Source organism: Cannabis sativa, chromosome 9, assembly GCF_029168945.1.
Source record: "Cannabis sativa cultivar Pink pepper isolate KNU-18-1 chromosome 9, ASM2916894v1, whole genome shotgun sequence".
NCBI classification, from domain to species: Eukaryota; Viridiplantae; Streptophyta; class Magnoliopsida; order Rosales; family Cannabaceae; genus Cannabis; species Cannabis sativa.
In genome coordinates, this window is record NC_083609.1 from 27,418,363 (window position 1) to 27,436,493 (window position 18,131).

Sequence of the window (18,131 nt, forward strand, 5' to 3'; positions counted from 1 at the left end):
GATTTTACTTTTCTTTCATCAATTCAATTAATTCATTATTTAATCACTTACCTAATTTATTCTATTTTATTGTTTGATTTAAAATTCATTCAAGAACTTTTTGTTTGTTGAAATTTAATTTGTAACTGAGATTTTATTTTTTTTTCCTCCAGTTTTTATAAAGAAGTCACGCGATTGGAGCTTAAGTATTGTTGGTGGCCAAATTCATTGGCAGGCCTCAAAAGTCACCAATATTTGATCTAATCTAAAGCTTTGCAAGCAAGTATCGACTTGAGATGAATGAACCTCATAAAACTTTGCAAGCTCTTACTAATGATTCCCCATAAGTAATGATATTTATATAATCGGTTCAATAAATTAATTGAAATATTTTTGAGTTTAATTATATGATAATTGAAAAGTTGATGAAATGTGTTCCCAAAAAAATTTTGTACTAGAAGATAAATCAAACTTTATTTTTCAGTGATGTATTTTGCTATATTAATTATGATATTTTTATTCTGATATATGATATTTTGTGTGTATATATATATAGCTATTTATATTATAAATTATAATATCTTTGTATGCACAACACCATATATAGAGGCATATATATTATACTAGCAAAAAACTACGTGCGAGGCACGTATAGTAAATTTTATGCTAGGTTTTTTTTATGTTATTTGAAAGTGAGATTATTATTGAATACTGAATGCAATATATTAGTGTTTAAGAAAACTTAATGATTTAAATATGTTCTTAAGTTAATCCAAAAATAAACTAAAAATTGATGTTCCAATACTTAAAGAAATATTACTTAAATGGGGGTAAGATAAAAAGAAAATTAAAAATCAATCTCTAAATTGTTGATAATTGAAGATAGCATTAGTTTTAAAATTGTAGATAAGAAAACTAATGATAGTCATTGGTGGATTTCAATCTTCATTTTCTTTGATAGAGACAATAGTGTAATTTTTGTATTTTGCACTTTTCATTCTAGCCGGGTCCGCATATATCTAGATTATCCATTTTTTCTTTGATAAATTGATTATGGTAGTGTCGACAAAGCGGCGGTGTTCCTGCAAACAGTGATGTATTTTCATTTAAGATGATTAGACATGATGTGCATAATTTATTTAATTAAAAAATCAACTTATGAAAGTCATGTAAAACTATTTAATTTTTTAAAAACTACACCTCTGCAGTATAGTTCATTAGTTGGGCAGCATTACACGAAAATATTTTTTCGACAATATCTGCGAACATGACAGCAGATAGGCTCTTTGTATTGTCATCAAGTTCAACATATGCTATAGCACTGTAAAATACATTATAAGATTGTTAGTATATTTTTTTATTTTAACTTAATTTCAATAACATTATATGTTTTTTGTAATATACCGTGGTGTAGGAAATCCTTCTTGGCCGCATGTTGGCTTGTCACATATGATTTTTTCATCGCGATTGTATAAATCTATTTTTTTATGACATGCGTCACATGACATGTAATAAAAATTCTGGAGAGTGTCAGTTATTTTTATAGCCGCCTCAATCCAAAAATATTTTTTCTACATCCAAATCAAATGGTGTTAATAATAGTAAGATATTGAAACGAAAGTTTCATAAAGTAAATATTATAGTAGTTTTTACCTCATTCAGTTGCAAATTTTTCGTCAACTCTGAAATTTAGATGTTAGTCACTATTTCGTGTAATCCAACAAAAGATTTTGGAGAAGATTCGTATGTCAAGCAGTTTGCTATTGCGTTTTTAATTTTTGTTTCGTTGCTCTCCGCCCTTAAAATAGAGTAAGTATTATTATAAATATAGTATACAAAAATTTAATTTTTTTTGTGAAATGTGTAGCTATAATAGTATGTGTATTTGATTTTATGAGTATTACCATTCCTTTAGTGCTTCTGCTTCGAGGAGTTGAGGATTGATTTTGAAGGTACTCGTGTCGCGTGACGATAGAGACAGCCCTAAATCAAAATGTATGTGTTAATTGAATTTTTGAATTTTCGCTTTTAAATATCAGTAGTTTAATTAATGCAAACCTCTCTTGGTTTGAACAATTAGTTTTGATCCCAATATTATGGGTCTTTCTTCGATTACTTCTGCTATTTGTAAGCATTCATCGTGAACTTCATGCCCCCACATCGTCAAACATACTGGTTTGAAGCTACAACTTTGTAAAGAAATAAAAAAATGGATTAGCAAAAATTTTGTTAAATAGTATTTAATATATCACAATAAAAATGAACACAAGGGTGTATTTATAGTGGTAGATTAAATGTATAGTTTACCTTTCATCAATTAAATATATCTCTTGAATTGTATGTAGTCCATAGGGAGTGTTGACTTCTTTTGGTGGGTTCATTTTGAGAGCAATAGCCAAAATATCTAATAAATTGAAATATTAAATAGTTAGTCAATGAGGAATACATATATATAAAAATCAAATTGTAAATACCTATTGGTTTGCTGAATTCTTTAGGTGTATTGTGTCGCTAAACGGAATGAAATCATAGTTTGGTGCTGATATCTGGTTGTCTTCTGTTTGGATTTCTTCGATTTCTGTTCTTGAGTTCAATGTCCAAGAATATTTGTAGTCTCGCTTTTTATCGAAAGGTGGGGCTGTTTTTTTTACATAAGCGTTGCTGATGTAGTAAGTGTGGAACACTTCCAAAGTGTTTTCTCTAGCATCAATTTCAGTGCCAAATATTACTGCTTCAACATCATTACCCTGTGTTCATTTTAAGGAAAAAAATATATTTATGAAATAATAATTTGTTGGAGCGTGTTTATAGTCAGAATTCGGTAAATATAGCATTTATTAGTAGAGTATTTACAATTTCAACGGTAAATAAACTAATTGTATACCTTTTTATCTGCTAACATAAGCTTTTGATATTTGAGTGGTGAACTCTTGCTTGTCCGCTTTCCAAATCTTTCTAACACTCTCATTTCAATCTTCCAACTTTCTGTAGTTGGGGTGATATCCTTAATTGTGGTATATATGGTAGCCATTTATTCAACTGTTTTCAAATAAATCTGTAGATAGACAAAATAAAAAATATAGTAATGACTACGTAATCAATAAAAAGAGTCATAAAATATAATCAATATCTTATTAATTATAATATTAGTGAAGAGTAGTGCATGAGATTGAAGATGGTAGCCTTCACTTATCTTTGGGTTACACTATAACAATTGAAGGTAAAAATAAAAAAAAAATTAAAAAAAAATGGTCAGTTTGAACGGGTTAACCGACAAAACGATAAATTTCATTACGCGGGTTATTATTTTCTTTTTGCTTAATTGGATAGATTGCACTTAGATTTTTGTAATCCGTCTTTACATTAAATTAAATAAAATATAGCATAAACTGACCAAATCCACTAATGTACACCCCTAGTTAGTACTCCAATTCGAACCCGTCCGTCCAATAAACAGGTCCAATCTAATTTCAACGGATTTTGAATGGCCAGACTTCATACAAATGGATTCTGATGGATTGGGCGGCGAGGCAGATTGACAGATATTTCGTTCTCCTACCTTAAACATAAGCCTTGCTAAATTTCCTTTTTAAAAAAAAAAAAAAACCCTTTGCTAAATTTTAGTGATACATATTTTGGTTAAAGACGACAGAGTACAAAATTACAAATACTCTTTGTGTAGTTGGGATGGGACAGACTACCCCATGTAGCTGTAAGCCAATACTGTTCAAAAGCTTGTTTCCTAAGCAAAAAAAATCTAAAGGCACCACTCCTCTAGCTACTCTCTATTTTTCTTCTCTTCCTTCACAATAATAATCAATGATTAAACAAAAAAGTTATATACATACCAAACACAATGATAAGTAAAAATATCAGCAGCCAACCCCAAAATCCATCTGCCATAGAACAGGATGATAAGGCATCTTTAGCACTCAGTGACTTCTTATATAATCCTGCAAAATTTTCAACCAACGTGAATGTTTAGACGACATATGCCAGTGCATGCAATAATACATTAAATTTAATTCATTGAAGTGTCTTACCTTCCCAATCTTGTTAATTCTGGTTCTTCAAGAAGCATGTCCTGCAGAGGCTTTACGTCTTTATCTTCGCTTGCACAGCTACTAAAAAAGAAATAGAAAATTAATGTCATCCATGTCGATCAACTACTTGTAGAGTTGACATGAAGCTAACAAGAATATGTACTATTGTTTCGTGAACATATTAATTCAGATCATTAAAGGGATTGTTGGAGAAAGAATATTTTTTCCTATTGACTAAGTAGTGAGTATGGACATCCAATTCTGATGAAAAAAACAGATTGTAATCAAGAAACCAATAATTTCTTCTAAAGGTTAAAATCACTTTTCCCTAAACAAAGTCAGCATACCGAATGCGATATGCCAGGATTAAGAAAATCCATGATTTCTATATCTTAGATGGACTGTACATCTAAATATAGAGGAAGATTTACACAAATTTCTTGGCCCTTTTTTTAGACTTTCTACTGTTGGTACTTGCATCATACAAGACACGGTACCATCTATATTGCCATCAACAGTGATTTTACCTGTCTGGACATCAACCCTCTCTTGCAGTGCATAGATGACAATTTCAGCAAGATAGATGAGCAAATTCTGTGGAGTAGCGATCATGGTCGAGATTAATTCGATTGGGAAACAGGAAAACTCGAAGCAAACCATGCCAGTATGCTGTACATACTTCCAATGCAGTTTTTTTTGTTTACACATCAACTTATAAATCCTGCTTGATATGATGATCATACAAAAGAAAAACAAAGCAGAAACCTTATTATTGTTCAATTAAATCAAATTCAACTTCAATCTTTACACAAAGTGCTTCAGCAAAATTAAATCAATCAACTCAACTATAACATTAATTTAACAAATTTCGAAGTATAAAAAACCAAATCAATCTTGATTTCTTCTCACGAAGGCTTTGAATCCGTTTTGTAAAGCTTGTTATAATCCTCAAGTTCATCGTAATAAATATCCCATAAGCATCGAACGCAACCGCTTCCACAACAATCCCCAGGCAACGGTTTTTCCGGCGGAGGAGGCGGCGGAGGTTTTTCCGATCCAGTAGCGGGAGGTTCCTCCCAACCCAAGTGAAGTGCCAAGTTGTGATTGTTCGAAAAAAAAAAAAACAAAGAAGAGATAATGATACACATTCGTATGCGCATGTCTGGGAGATACAGGACGCCTATAGCTTATAAATGAGTTAATGATACACATTCGTATGGTTCTGTAATTGAGGGCAGAGGTTGATTCAATTGTTTTAGAATATTTAATTGAGGGCAGAGATTGATTCAATTGTTTTAGGATATTTAATTGAGGTGATTGTTAATATTAGTTCAAATTCAAATATTTAATTTAGGATATTTATTATTATTTTATTATAGATAAATAATATTTTATAATTCTATTAAATAAAAATTAAAAGTCACCCATAAAATTCTCAAAAACCAAAAATTTCAATTATATAGGTATACTTTATATAGAATAGATATAGTCGTGATATTAAGCTTCGCCATATATAGTTTCTTTTTTCTCTTTTGGAAAAAAAAGTCATCTTTTATTTTTCATTTGCTAACTTTAATATAATATATAAATCTATCTATATATATTTTAAAAGTTGGTAATCAAATAATTAAGCTACTGATCTAAATGATCAGTTTAATGGGTAAAATTTTAGTCTAATTCATAAGATATATATGAATAGAATTAGAATATATTTTGTAACTTTATTTGGTTGATTATATTTCCATCATCATAAAGAAAATTAGAATCAAAATGCATATTTTTTTATTACATATATAGTGTACTTATATTATGTTGAACTTTGACCAATTACCAATTTATATTTTATGTTTTTAAAATTTTTATTTTCATACTTTATTTTGTAAAATAGCTCTATTTTGTAGGAGATATTCCATTTCAAATCTTATATTTGAATATAATGACTTATTGAGAATTTTTATTTTGTAACAAAACATATAATTTTATAAATAAATTTTTAATTATGAAAAAAATATTATTTTTAGTTTAATTTAACTGAATGCTAAAGTAATCACTATTTTTAAAAATATTTTAAAAGTGATTTTTTTTTCAAAATTTTTAAAATTTTGATTTTCAGTTAAAAAATTGAAAAAATAAAAATAATTTTATAGAATATATTTTTTAAAAATATTTTCACTTTTCTAATTAAAAAAACAAAAAAAATAATTAAAAAGTGTTACCAAACGCACCCTTTATTTAATTCTTTTTTTTTTTTAAAAAAAAAAATCAATTTTGTTTCCTCTTTACATCTGTCGTCTTCTGATTTGTATCACTAATGTAGTAAAGTTTGATTGAACAATCTAAATTTAACAAAAAAAAGTTACCTTACATGTTTGTTGATTTTATTTTCTTTTGATTAATATTATTTTTGTCTTTCTCATTTTCTTGTAAAACACCATCAAAGAAGTGTGTGAGTTCACTTGTTTAATGTATTTTTGACAATTTACTTTTAATTGTCAAAATTATAAACTATAATATTTAGATACACATAATAATAATCTCACTTAATAACAAATAATATTTTTCCTTTAATTTTTAATTGTATCACTTTTAAATAACATAAAATAAAATTAGTATAAAATTTAGTATACGTTGCCTCGCAGTTTTTTCTAGTATATATATATAATTCAGAGACTTGCGGTATACAAAAATTAAACTATGAATTCCGAAACTTTTAAAAAGAAATAGTAGCGAAGTTTCTCACTTAAGTCTATAAATGATAACCAACAACAGTCAACTCAAGTGGTATGGGAGGTGTGTGTAACTTAGAGGAAGGAGTTTGATTCCTATTTCAAAACATGTCTACAAATGATAAAATAGGCGAAAATTATGGAGAACGCATACATAAAAAGATGAGGTTAATTATTTATTAGTAAATATTATTTTGAATTCTGTAATTTACAAAAGGTTAACTAGGATTTTTTTTCTTTTCAAACTTTGAGATGTACCAAATCATGGTTAAAATTTTGAGAAAATTACACTCTATACCTTTTTTATATTGTTCTCTTTTATTTTTACTCTCTTTTTAAAAGTCTATCATTTTTACCTCTTTTTTTAAACATTGTATCAATTTTACCCCTGTCACTTCAAGATACTCTCCATGTGACTATCTTATGTCAAGGTATTTTGGGTACAATACATATAAAAAGATGTATATTTCAATTAAATATAAAATTAAAGGTAAATTTGATTAATTGATTAATAAAAGTGGTATTTTTCAACTTACCCCTAAAAATTTTCCTTGAACTATTGAGAGATTTAAAGATGTGGAAATTACATGCAGTATGGCTTTTTTACATGTTTTATGATAAATATGGCAGTTTTAAGTTTGGACAATTTGTATGGCATTTTTTCTTTTTTAGGTTTTTATATGGGTTTGAGGATGCCATATTTAGGTAAATGATTCTTTAAAATCCCATATTTAAGGATAAAGGAATCTAACTTCTCTCTCAAACGCTACTCTCTCTAGCTCTCTCTCTCTCTCTCTCTCTCTCTCCAATCGACTATACTCTCTTCTACCGCTCACTTAAACCGAAGTCCACCACATTCTTAGCTGCCTCTTTCCCTTTCTTCTCTATTAAACTTGTTTTTTTTTTCTATTTAAACTACTATTTATTTATTTTTTTTTTTTTGTTAACAACTAATTATTTTATTAAAAATAACACAAAAAAAAAAAAACCAGTTTCATCAACATCATCATGGAAAAAAAGAACAATATAAAAAATTATAATCTAAAAAGAATACAAACTTTAAAAACTACTTTTATCAACATTGAAAATAACTAATATTTCATTAAAAGATTAAAAAAAATAGTTTCATCAACAAGATAATGAAAAAAAATTACAATCTAAAAACGATACTAACTTTAAAAACCAGTTTCATCAATATTAAAAAAAACTAATTATTTCATTAAAAGAGGCAAAAAAAAAATAGTTTCATCAATAACATACTGAAAAATACACAATGCCTAATAACTAAACTTTTACAAACAATACTAAATTTAAAAACCAGTTTTGAATATATAAATTTTATATCAATACCTAATAACCAAACTTCTAACTTTATTCTTTATTTTGACATTTAATTTTTATTTGCTTGCTCAAAAAATAGAATTGATTTAAACATACGTTATGTAGCGAATGTAGCAAAGAGAATTAGAAATTAAAATCAAAGAGGAAAAAAGAAACAAAGAAAATTAAAGAGACAAAATGCAATAAAAACCATAAAAGAATAACAAAAAAAAAACAGTGGAATGTAAGAAACCAGTTAGTAAAACAACCAAAATAAAAACAAACAAATAAAAACCAGTTTCTTGAAATAATCAAATAAAAAATTGAAACTTAAAACTCAATTATGAACAACAATAAAAAACCAGTTATGAAAACTAGTTACTTAAAAAAAAAAAACCAGTTATGAAAATAATAAAATAATATGTTTGTCAAAAACTGATTATTTAAAATAAAATAAAAATTGTTGTTCAAATATAATACAATAATAAAACTGGTTTTATACAAACTAAAAAAAATACAATAATATCATAAAAATGGAGCAACCCCATTACAGAACAGTTAAAACATGTGAAACCAGTTTCGACCTATGAAACCAGTTTTGACGCTATAAAAAATCATAACAAAATATAAATATTAATTATAAAGTTAACTGAAACTAGTTTCATCAGACAATCAAATAAAAAAAATACACACACAAAAATACAAAAAAAAAAAATACTAATCACAAATATAATCAAAACAACACACCATGCATACAAATATTAAAAAAATATATATAAGTGTAAAACAACCATAAAAACAAAAAAAAAAAAAAAAAAACCATAAAACTCGAATAAAAACCATAAAAGAATAACAAAAAAAAAAACAATGGAATGTGAGAAACCAGTTAGTAAAACAACCAAAATAAAAATAAACAAATAAAAACCAGTTTCTTGAAATAATCAAATAAAAAATTGAAACTTAAAACTCAATTATGAACAACAATAAAAAAACCAGTTATGAAAACTAGTTCTTAAAAAAAAACCAGTTATGAAAATAATAAAATAATATGTGTGTCAGAAACTGATTATTTAAAATAAAATAAAAATTGTTGTTCAAATATCATACAATAATAAAACTGATTTTATACAAACTAAAAAAAATACAATAATATCATAAAAATGGAGCAACCCCATTACAGAACAGTTAAAACATGTGAAACTAGTTTCGACCTATGAAACCAGTTTTGACGCTATAAAAAATCATAACAAAATATAAATATTAATTATAAAGTTAACTGAAACTAGTTTCATCAGACAATCAAATAAAAAAAAATACACACACAAAAATACAAAAAAAAAATATATTAATCACAAATATAATCAAAACAACACACCATGCATACAAATATTAAAAACAAAATATAAGTGTAAGGTTCCAACCTAGAAACAAAATAATAAAAAGGTAACTTAAAATAAAAAATTTGTAATAACATAATGAAACTATTTTTTTATTTTTTTTAATGAAATTATTAGTTTCTTTCAATGTTGATGAAACTGGTTTTTTTTCAAGATGATGTTGATGAAACTGGTTTTTTTTTTCTGCTGCTTTTAATGAAATAATTAGTTTTTAACAAAAAAAAAAACAGTAGTTTAAATAAAAAAAAACAACTTTAATTTCTGTAAAAAAAAACAACATTTACAGTTGAGATCATTTTTTCTTTATTTTAGTGTTTTATTTTTTAAAAAAAGAAAAAAAAAATAAAAAGAAACACAAATTTAAAGTATTTTATGACATTCCTCATTACTTTTTTCCATATTTGTAAGTTTTTTTAAAAAAATTCCACATTTAGAATAATTAAGTTTTTATGCCATATATATCAAAACATATATTCATTTTCCCATATTTTTGTAAATAGCCCTTTAAAGATTTTTATCTAATTTTAGTAAAAAAATTCTAACATGAATGAAAGTTCAGGAACATAATTTAGTACATATCAAAGCTTGAGGGGCATGATTTGGTAAATATCAAAGTCCGGGAAGCATGATTTAATACATAAACAATCACTGAAATAGTAAAATTGAATGACATTAGACAAAAGTCCTTAAATCTAACAATCTCAATAGTTCAGGGAGAATTTTTAACGGCAAAAAAAAGTTCACGGGACATAATTTAATACATGTCAAAGTTCGGAAGAAAAAAATCTTAATTAATCAAATTTATCAATTAGATCTATATTTTGTTAGCTGACAATTCGAATCCTTTAACTTTCAAAATGGAACACAATAAAACATAGTAATACCAGGTTAGTTACTTTTTTGGTATTTAGAAATTAGCTTTAAGTTGATTTCTAATACCATGTTAATTACATTATTTCATTAAAAAAAAAAAACTAAAATTGACTCACGATATTATTAGCAATAATTACATAAAGCACTATTTTTTGTAAAAAAAAATTACATTTTTACGTTTACAAATTTTTTTTTATATATATTTTTACAGTTTTTCATAGAAAATAACAAGAAATCTACATAAAAATAACATGAAAATAACATCAAAACAACAACAGATAATAACATACAAATAACAAAAAATCAACAACAAATTAACAAGGGTACAACATAAAAAGACCGTATTTTCTGTAAATAAAATCGTAAAAATATTTAAAATTCCATAAAACCGTATTTTTGTAATTTTTTATTATTATTATTTTTGCGTATTTGTGAAATAATCCCATATTATTATATACCATTTTAAAAAACAAATTACAGAGTTATAATTATGATTTAACAAAACAAAACCTTTATTTATTAGAAAAAAAAAAAAAAACCATCCCCATCATAATCTTTTTTGTTTTTTCATTGTGTGTCAAAGGCAAGTGAATAAAAATGGTACGACTTGACATGCTACAGTCATCGGGAAAATACAAAACAGTTTTGAGTTATGGCTGAATAAAAATAATGACAAAACAATCAATTCTTCTTATTTTAAGTTATATCTACATCACCTTGTATGAATGGAAGCGCATGTTGCCACAAGCCAAAAAAGAACTTGGCAGCATAAAACTCAGTCCTCATAGAGCCAACTTCATTTAGGCTGCCTAATCTGCCACTCTTTCAAATCTCATCTGAGGATAACATTCAACTTGCTCACTGCTCGTTCTCTTACATCCCACTGCACAGACAAATAGAAGTAAACATTTACTTTAGCCACTTTTGAAAATAAGCCGAGGACGTCTATTGGAATATTTTCACAAACAGTAGCTCATGGAATACCTGAAGCTTATTAATTTCCTCATCGGTCAGCGAACGCTCCATGGAGCGGTATGCTATCCTGTAACAGTGACTTGTCATTCCTTTCTTGTTTGTGAAGTTGTCTATGAGTTGCACCTGGAGTTCAAAGATAGGAAGTGATTAACTTTTAGATCACTTGTCAAAACCTAGGAATTTCAGAGTCTATGGAGAAAATATGCCTCATATAGAAGTTGCTAAGTAGTGTTTGAAAGGTGTTTGAAAGGTGGAGAAACTTTGTATTATATATTAAGTAAGAAAATTTCAGCCGAAATTAAAAACAAAGATATCACATATTGTTCCTAAAAGTGAGTTCACTAGTTGCAATAGAATTGCTAGCTAACTAATAAATAAGTCCTTAGTCTCTATCTTCCTCTGCCTCCCTTTCTTGCTCCACCTTTCTCTTTACTGCTCCTTTTATCAGATATAGTCCAACATCAAAATAATTAGGATTTGTTGAAGAAGAAGAAGCAGTTGTCTAGGAAAGCATATCGGTTGTCACATTTTCTCTTAGAAAATGTCCTTGAAAATGTCAGACTAACATATTGGCTATAGCTGTTGAAACTTGAAACTTGGTTCCATGCTGCATGGATTGTTGATCTTTCTAAAAGGTTTTGTTCTGCAAGAATTATAACAAAGCCTACATTGGAGCTTGGTTGTATCAAAGTAGGTCTGAGAATTTTCAAGAATTTATGAATTTTCATGCAATTGGCTCTTGGGGGATTATGGAAAGATCAAATAATCTAAAGTGAAAAGATTTTAGGATTATGTGTGCGTACATATGGATTGTTAATATGGAAATTGTCTTGTAGGAACAATGCCAAATTCTTTTCCCAGAAACCAAGAGAGTTTTTTTAGCTTGAGTCATGAACTTTTCGGTGTTGCTTGTCCTTCTTCAGTGAGCTAAACTGTTTTTACCTCTGTACATTCCTCATAATTTCACTTGACTACTTCTCATTTGGCTCTTATTCCTCGAAGGATAGAAAGCATTATTTGGACTCCCAGTAGGTTTTTGTTTTAGAAAGAAGAGAACTCATTTTTACAAAACAATAGTAAAAACTTAAAAAGCAAAGTTTCCTTTGCATTATTTATCAAGATGATCCTTAGTGTTATAGTTATATAATATTATTGTTACTTTTGAAAAAGAGACAAAGGTCGAATGTCTTATGCTCCAGACCAATGTTGTGCATGTGTACTCCAAGGAGATAGGATTATTTTGGAACAAAAAATGCACTTCTGCTTCAGTAGTTCATACTGAGAAGAAAGAAAAAACAAGACAAGAGAGGAGGGGGACAACTTTAAAAACTTTAACACAACCAGAATTACCTCCTCAACAAGATCTCCAGCAATTTCTCTAACAACTTCACATAAATTGTTCTCCGTGAACGATTCATCAATCCAAAAACTAATATCTTTGTAACATGGAGGATACTGCAAAATGAAAAGAATGGTAAATTAATATTTTGCAAGCAGATTTATGCCATTCAAAATTGTAAAATAACATTTCAAAAGATGGGTGAATGCTTCAGATAATACCTTGGAAAATGGCTTGAATTTAACACCCAGCTGGCCAGACGAAAACTGTATGCCAAAATTACTATATTAGAATATCATTAACATTAGTAGTTCACAAAACCATGATCTTATTCTTTTCCACAATGTAACTGCATTAAGATATGATATATCATAATATAAATAAAAAATTCATGATTACCTGAGAAGTAAACCTTTCATCAACTGACCAAAACAGGCGTATATCTGGTATATCAAATAAAACCATTGCTAGCCGCTCTAATCCAAGCCCAAAAGCCCAGGCAACGTTATCTGTTTTCCCACTTCTTTGCAATATTTCTTTCTCTGTAACCCCACATCCCAAAACCTCTAACCATTTTTCCTGATATTATAATAATAAATGATAAGCACTCTGAAGATAAATTAGATCGAACGGTGATTCACAACCAGTTCATTTTTAACTTTTAAGGCAGAATATTTGATCATGAATATCAACGCTAATAGACTAAACTAAACAGCCAGAATTTACTTATTTACCTTTCCTCTCTAAATACTAATTCAATTCAAAACTTAGCTTTTCATATTGTATTTAGAAACAACCAACTGCATTAAATCACATAACATTTGCTTAAAATAAGTACAATGACCTCAAGAACAACCAACAGCATTAAATGTCTTAATTAAGTGAGGCCAAAAGGCTCATAATCCAGCTTCAAGAAGAGGTGTGTGACGTAAACAAACAATTGCCAAATAATTACTTTTTCCTTGGGCATTATTCTTGTAAATTGTTATATGTGAGATAGCGAATACTTGAATATTAGAGATTATCTAATATACAAACACATGCATATATTTTCACAGCACTTTGTTTGGTTTTTACAGTTTTGTTTTTTGATCACATAATTATACAAAATGAATAGTATATTGTTCCAGGTAATGCAGTCATTAAATTTTTTTAAAAAAAGTTATACATACATAATACATAAAAACTGTTACCTTATGGCCAGTACCACCAATATTATGGTTGTCCTCATTTTCAAAAGTTGCACGATTCATACAATGTGATTCTTATTTGATTGCACACTTGCAAACATTTTTGCTAAATACATAGAATTTATAAAAGAATTACATGGTGTTGAATAATTTTATCTCATTTGAACCAGAAATGAAAAGTCGATGCAGAGAAAAACAGGAGCAATATGAAAAAAGTAGACTGACCTGCAATAAATATTGCTACGACGAAGCTAAGAGGAAAAGGTCAAAGAAAGAATTACTGAAGTGTGCTATACTATCACTTTGTAGAAAATATAGGAGTTAGTAGCATACCTGGAAAAAGATCTCAAGCTCAAATGATGGACTCGTGAATGGAAAATATGTGTCAATCCACCGCATTTCAACAGCACCTGAAAATTTAACAATATCGGGGTTCACAAAAGAGCATTCTCAACATGGTTAATGATAATTAAAGAAAATCAATGGTGATAAGACTATAAATAACAGATATTATATGTGTAATTTCCAAAGAAAAATGTACCAAATAAGTGACGTGCCAAACCCTCAAGACACTCCTTTAAGTCTTTAGCAGCGTAAGATGTGGCATCAGTCCCAGATGTATCCCAATCATTTGGGGAAAACACTCGAACACCTTCCATCTGGTAATAATGAATTCTATCAAACAAAATAAGAAAATTGATGGGGTAGATCGCAGTCAATGTAATACAAAGCCAGAAAGAGCTTAGTACTGTGTAGTGAAGTATATTGAGCGTCTTTTCTTTTTAATAGTAAAATATACACATTTTTCAGGACAAGATATCTTATGTGCAAAGTTCCTTTCCTTATAATGAGAATTTTGATGGTGAACTTTTCATATTTCATGCAATTTTTAACATTTAATTTTATACCACTCTTTGATGAAGAAAATGGCAAACAAATCAGGGATTCTATCTTCTCAATGGAGGCATAATCAATTGAACATGAAAATCATCTCAAAAATACTTGAAGATGAAGCCCATCAATTCCTTTGCCCAAGAATAAAACATTCTCTACACTTTTGTATTTGCTTATTTATTTTTCAATAAGAAATGAAAAACAAAACGAAAATATAGGTACATTTAGATTTATATATTCAAAAGGAGTACAAACATAACAGCAAATCAGGGGGCCAGAAATTGTCCAAGAAAAGAAAAGAAGTGACCGAGAGAGAATTACTTAAATCAAGGAAGAAAGAAAAAAATATTTAACTTACTATAAAACATAAACCCAAGAAAGTACCTTAGGTTTCAGCCTACCTTAAACAGTGATCTTACCCCATATTAAAAAAGTTTATTATTTCCAACCAACCAACAATCTTCTAGCATAGCACATTTCTAACAAGAATTTATACAGTGACCTATAAGTTCTTGCAGGTGAAAATTTTCCCCTGGCATCTGTTGCATCAACTACACGCATTTCAAGTTCTCATAAATGGTTAATATTATCTTAGTTTCCTGACATTAAATAATCATGATACTCGTCTATTATGAGACTAAGGACAGTAATTTAAACAATTTGTTTTCTCAATCACATTTTATTTAATACCACACAAGAACCGCAATCATGTCACACAAGGGCTAAAGCCAAACTTTGCATATAACCTGTTCCTCATGCTTCATTTAATAAACCACATACACCCACATATAAAGTAGAAGCTAGACAGCACCAAACCCTGATCGGTGATTAGTTAAAAACCTGATGAAAAACGGGGTAATGAGTTGAGTCAATGGAGTCCCTACGATAAACATCTCCAGTTACAAGAAAATGTGTGTGTCCATTTCTTAGCAACTCCGCCTGATGAGCACTTGTATGGCACCTCAAAACAGTTTGTGAGTCAACATAATATGTGTCATTATAACTTCGGCTCACATGATCGGCAGGAACAAGTACATCATCAAAGTTCTGCAAGGAGTAGAATTTTGTTACACAGTTTGTATAAAATAAAATACTTAATTACAAATACAAATCTATACTTGAGCTTTCCAAAGTAAATTCCATACTAGAAATGCCTAAAAACATTCTCTCATGTTCAAACCAACCACAACAACCTGAATAGTTTCATAATAAAGTAATAAAAATACATAAATTAAATACATAAAAAAATCAATGCTGGGAAATACTTAGCACAATATATCCTCAAATAATAATAATGAAAAAGATTGAATACAAACAAACAACAGCCAGGTCAAATGGAGTCTTCTAGCAAAAATTAAAGTAGACAAAAAGACTAGAATATTAATAAATATCAGAGGAACAGAATAACTGTAAATTGTATATGTTGCATCAGCATATTGCCAATATAAATATGTACACATATCTGCAGACAGAGGCGAAACCGCTAATTGGAGTACCCATGAAAGGATTGACCTCTAACTAACTGTGCACTCATTCTTGAGTGTACCTGTTTTACAGTAACCAATGGACATAGGTCATCAAACTTATCGAACTTGTTGGAGTAATTAGTGTCAAAGTAATCATAAATCGCATTCTTCAGAATCCCAATAGGATGTTTATCTCTTCTGTGGAGTTGCATTCCAAGCTTGGAGAAAATTGTATCCGGAACATTATTTGTAGGATCATCCCTCACAACATCTACGATTCGAAATACAGATAATCAACTAATTACACATAAATGAAAAATACATATATACATACATATATTTATATAGAAAGACAAAAAGCCTCAAGTATAGATAAAGTTAACCTGGCGTAATGCAGAAAGACAAAAGCAAATTTAGTTGTTGATATGCTCTCATTTTCCTTTCAGATAAATTGTTTTCTTGGTTTTTGGGATGAGGGTTATGATTTTTTCTCTATCCCTCTCTTTCATGTACTTTTGTCCTAATGAACATAACTAGTTAGTATTCAATGTAGCATATGGTACTAAGACATTAAAATGCCATTCTCAAAAAATAAATGCAAAATTGTCATCATCAACAACGGAGAATTCTCTAAGACACATTTCACCAAACAGTTGGTAGGTATTATTTAGGCTAATTAAGATTTTTACCCTCTAAAATTAGACATAAACTGCTCCCTAAACTAAATTCTTCCAGAACTATTAAAATTGTTAGATTTAAGAATTTTTATCCAATTTCATTCAAATTTACAAATTCTATGATTGGTTAAGTTCCAAATGATGCTTCCCTGATATCAACCAAATCATGCCCCTCAAACAATCTCAATAGTTTGAGTGGATTTTTAACAACCTTAAAAGTTCCACAAAAATACTAATTAGAGAGTTATAGTCTAATTCCTTATTAATTCAAAATGTTCGAAAAAAAAAAGACTATTGTTCATTTGAGTTACGCGGGACTTAACTGTTTTTACTTGAGATGTATCGTTTAGCCAATAGAAAAATTGATAAGAGAAAATAAAAGAAAGAAAATGAGATAAGATTACCCTGTCGGGCAATCTTGACACCTCCAAGCTCCAGCGATGAAACAATAGGCTGCCTCCATTTCTTTTGGTCAAGCTTAGAAGAGGAAGTGGAAGAGGAGAATGGTAGAAGAAGAGTGAAGCTCCGTAGACCATTTCTTTGGAGTGAGTTTCTTGGGAAACTGGAGAAGTGAAAGACTTGGCTAATACAGAAAGCTGCATTCGCCATGTCAAATTCGTGGGGTGATAACTAGACAGTGAGCGGCTGCGGCGGCGGACGGTGACGGAGACAACGGAGGAAGATGGCCTGTTTCAAGTGAGAGAGGGAGAAGAAAACATGGATGGTGCGTTTCGGCTAAAGCTTTTACGGAAAATGCTGAAAACCATTGATTGGCGCCCACTTCCTATTCTTCTCTAATCTATTCGATATGCCGTTGGGTGGGCCTGGAGTGGTGCGTCCAACTCCAACACCAAACAAAGCGCTCATTGGAACTTTGTGAAAATATTACTTTATAACAGAATCTTACAAAATTATACAAGTTTGACCTAAAAACCCTTTAAGCAACAAAAAAAATGTTTTATATAAAAAGTTACTAGTATAAAATCATATTTGGATTAAGGCAACATTTGTCTCCTTCCCTAGATGATTAAGACAAGGTGATCCTCTCTCTTCTTATATTTTCTTGATTTGTGATGAAGGTTTATCTCATTGGATCAAAAAGAAATGATGCAAAGGATCCATCAAGGGAATTAAATGCGACAGATTCGGGCGAACAATTTCTCATCTTTTCTTTGCAAATGACAATCTCTTTTTTTTTATCAATACCAATAAGACGCTTGTTGTACTTTTATAAAGTTGTAATCTATATGTT

General features: G+C 29.0%; 1 protein-coding gene and 1 long non-coding RNA gene across 2 annotated transcripts; both read right to left on the reverse strand.

Annotated features, from left to right (window-relative positions):
* Positions 1-1,009: 1,009 nt before the first annotated feature.
* On the reverse strand, positions 1,010-2,468 carry LOC133030748 (uncharacterized). The gene is made up of 3 exons (XR_009684288.1): positions 1,384-2,468; positions 1,180-1,300; positions 1,010-1,061 (listed from the first exon to the last, which is right to left on the reverse strand). It is a non-coding gene; the product is annotated as an uncharacterized LOC133030748 (long non-coding RNA).
* Positions 2,469-10,832: 8,364 nt separating this feature from the next.
* Positions 10,833-17,802, reverse strand: LOC115722774 (phenylalanine--tRNA ligase, chloroplastic/mitochondrial). The gene is made up of 10 exons (XM_030652083.2): positions 17,284-17,802; positions 16,283-16,473; positions 15,577-15,783; positions 14,384-14,501; positions 14,176-14,252; positions 13,052-13,231; positions 12,874-12,918; positions 12,664-12,768; positions 11,323-11,436; positions 10,833-11,221 (listed from the first exon to the last, which is right to left on the reverse strand). Exons 1-10 carry the CDS (start codon positions 17,486-17,488, stop codon positions 11,171-11,173), a joined length of 1,293 nt encoding a protein of 430 aa, XP_030507943.1. The 5' UTR covers positions 17,489-17,802; the 3' UTR covers positions 10,833-11,170.
* Positions 17,803-18,131: the final 329 nt, after the last annotated feature.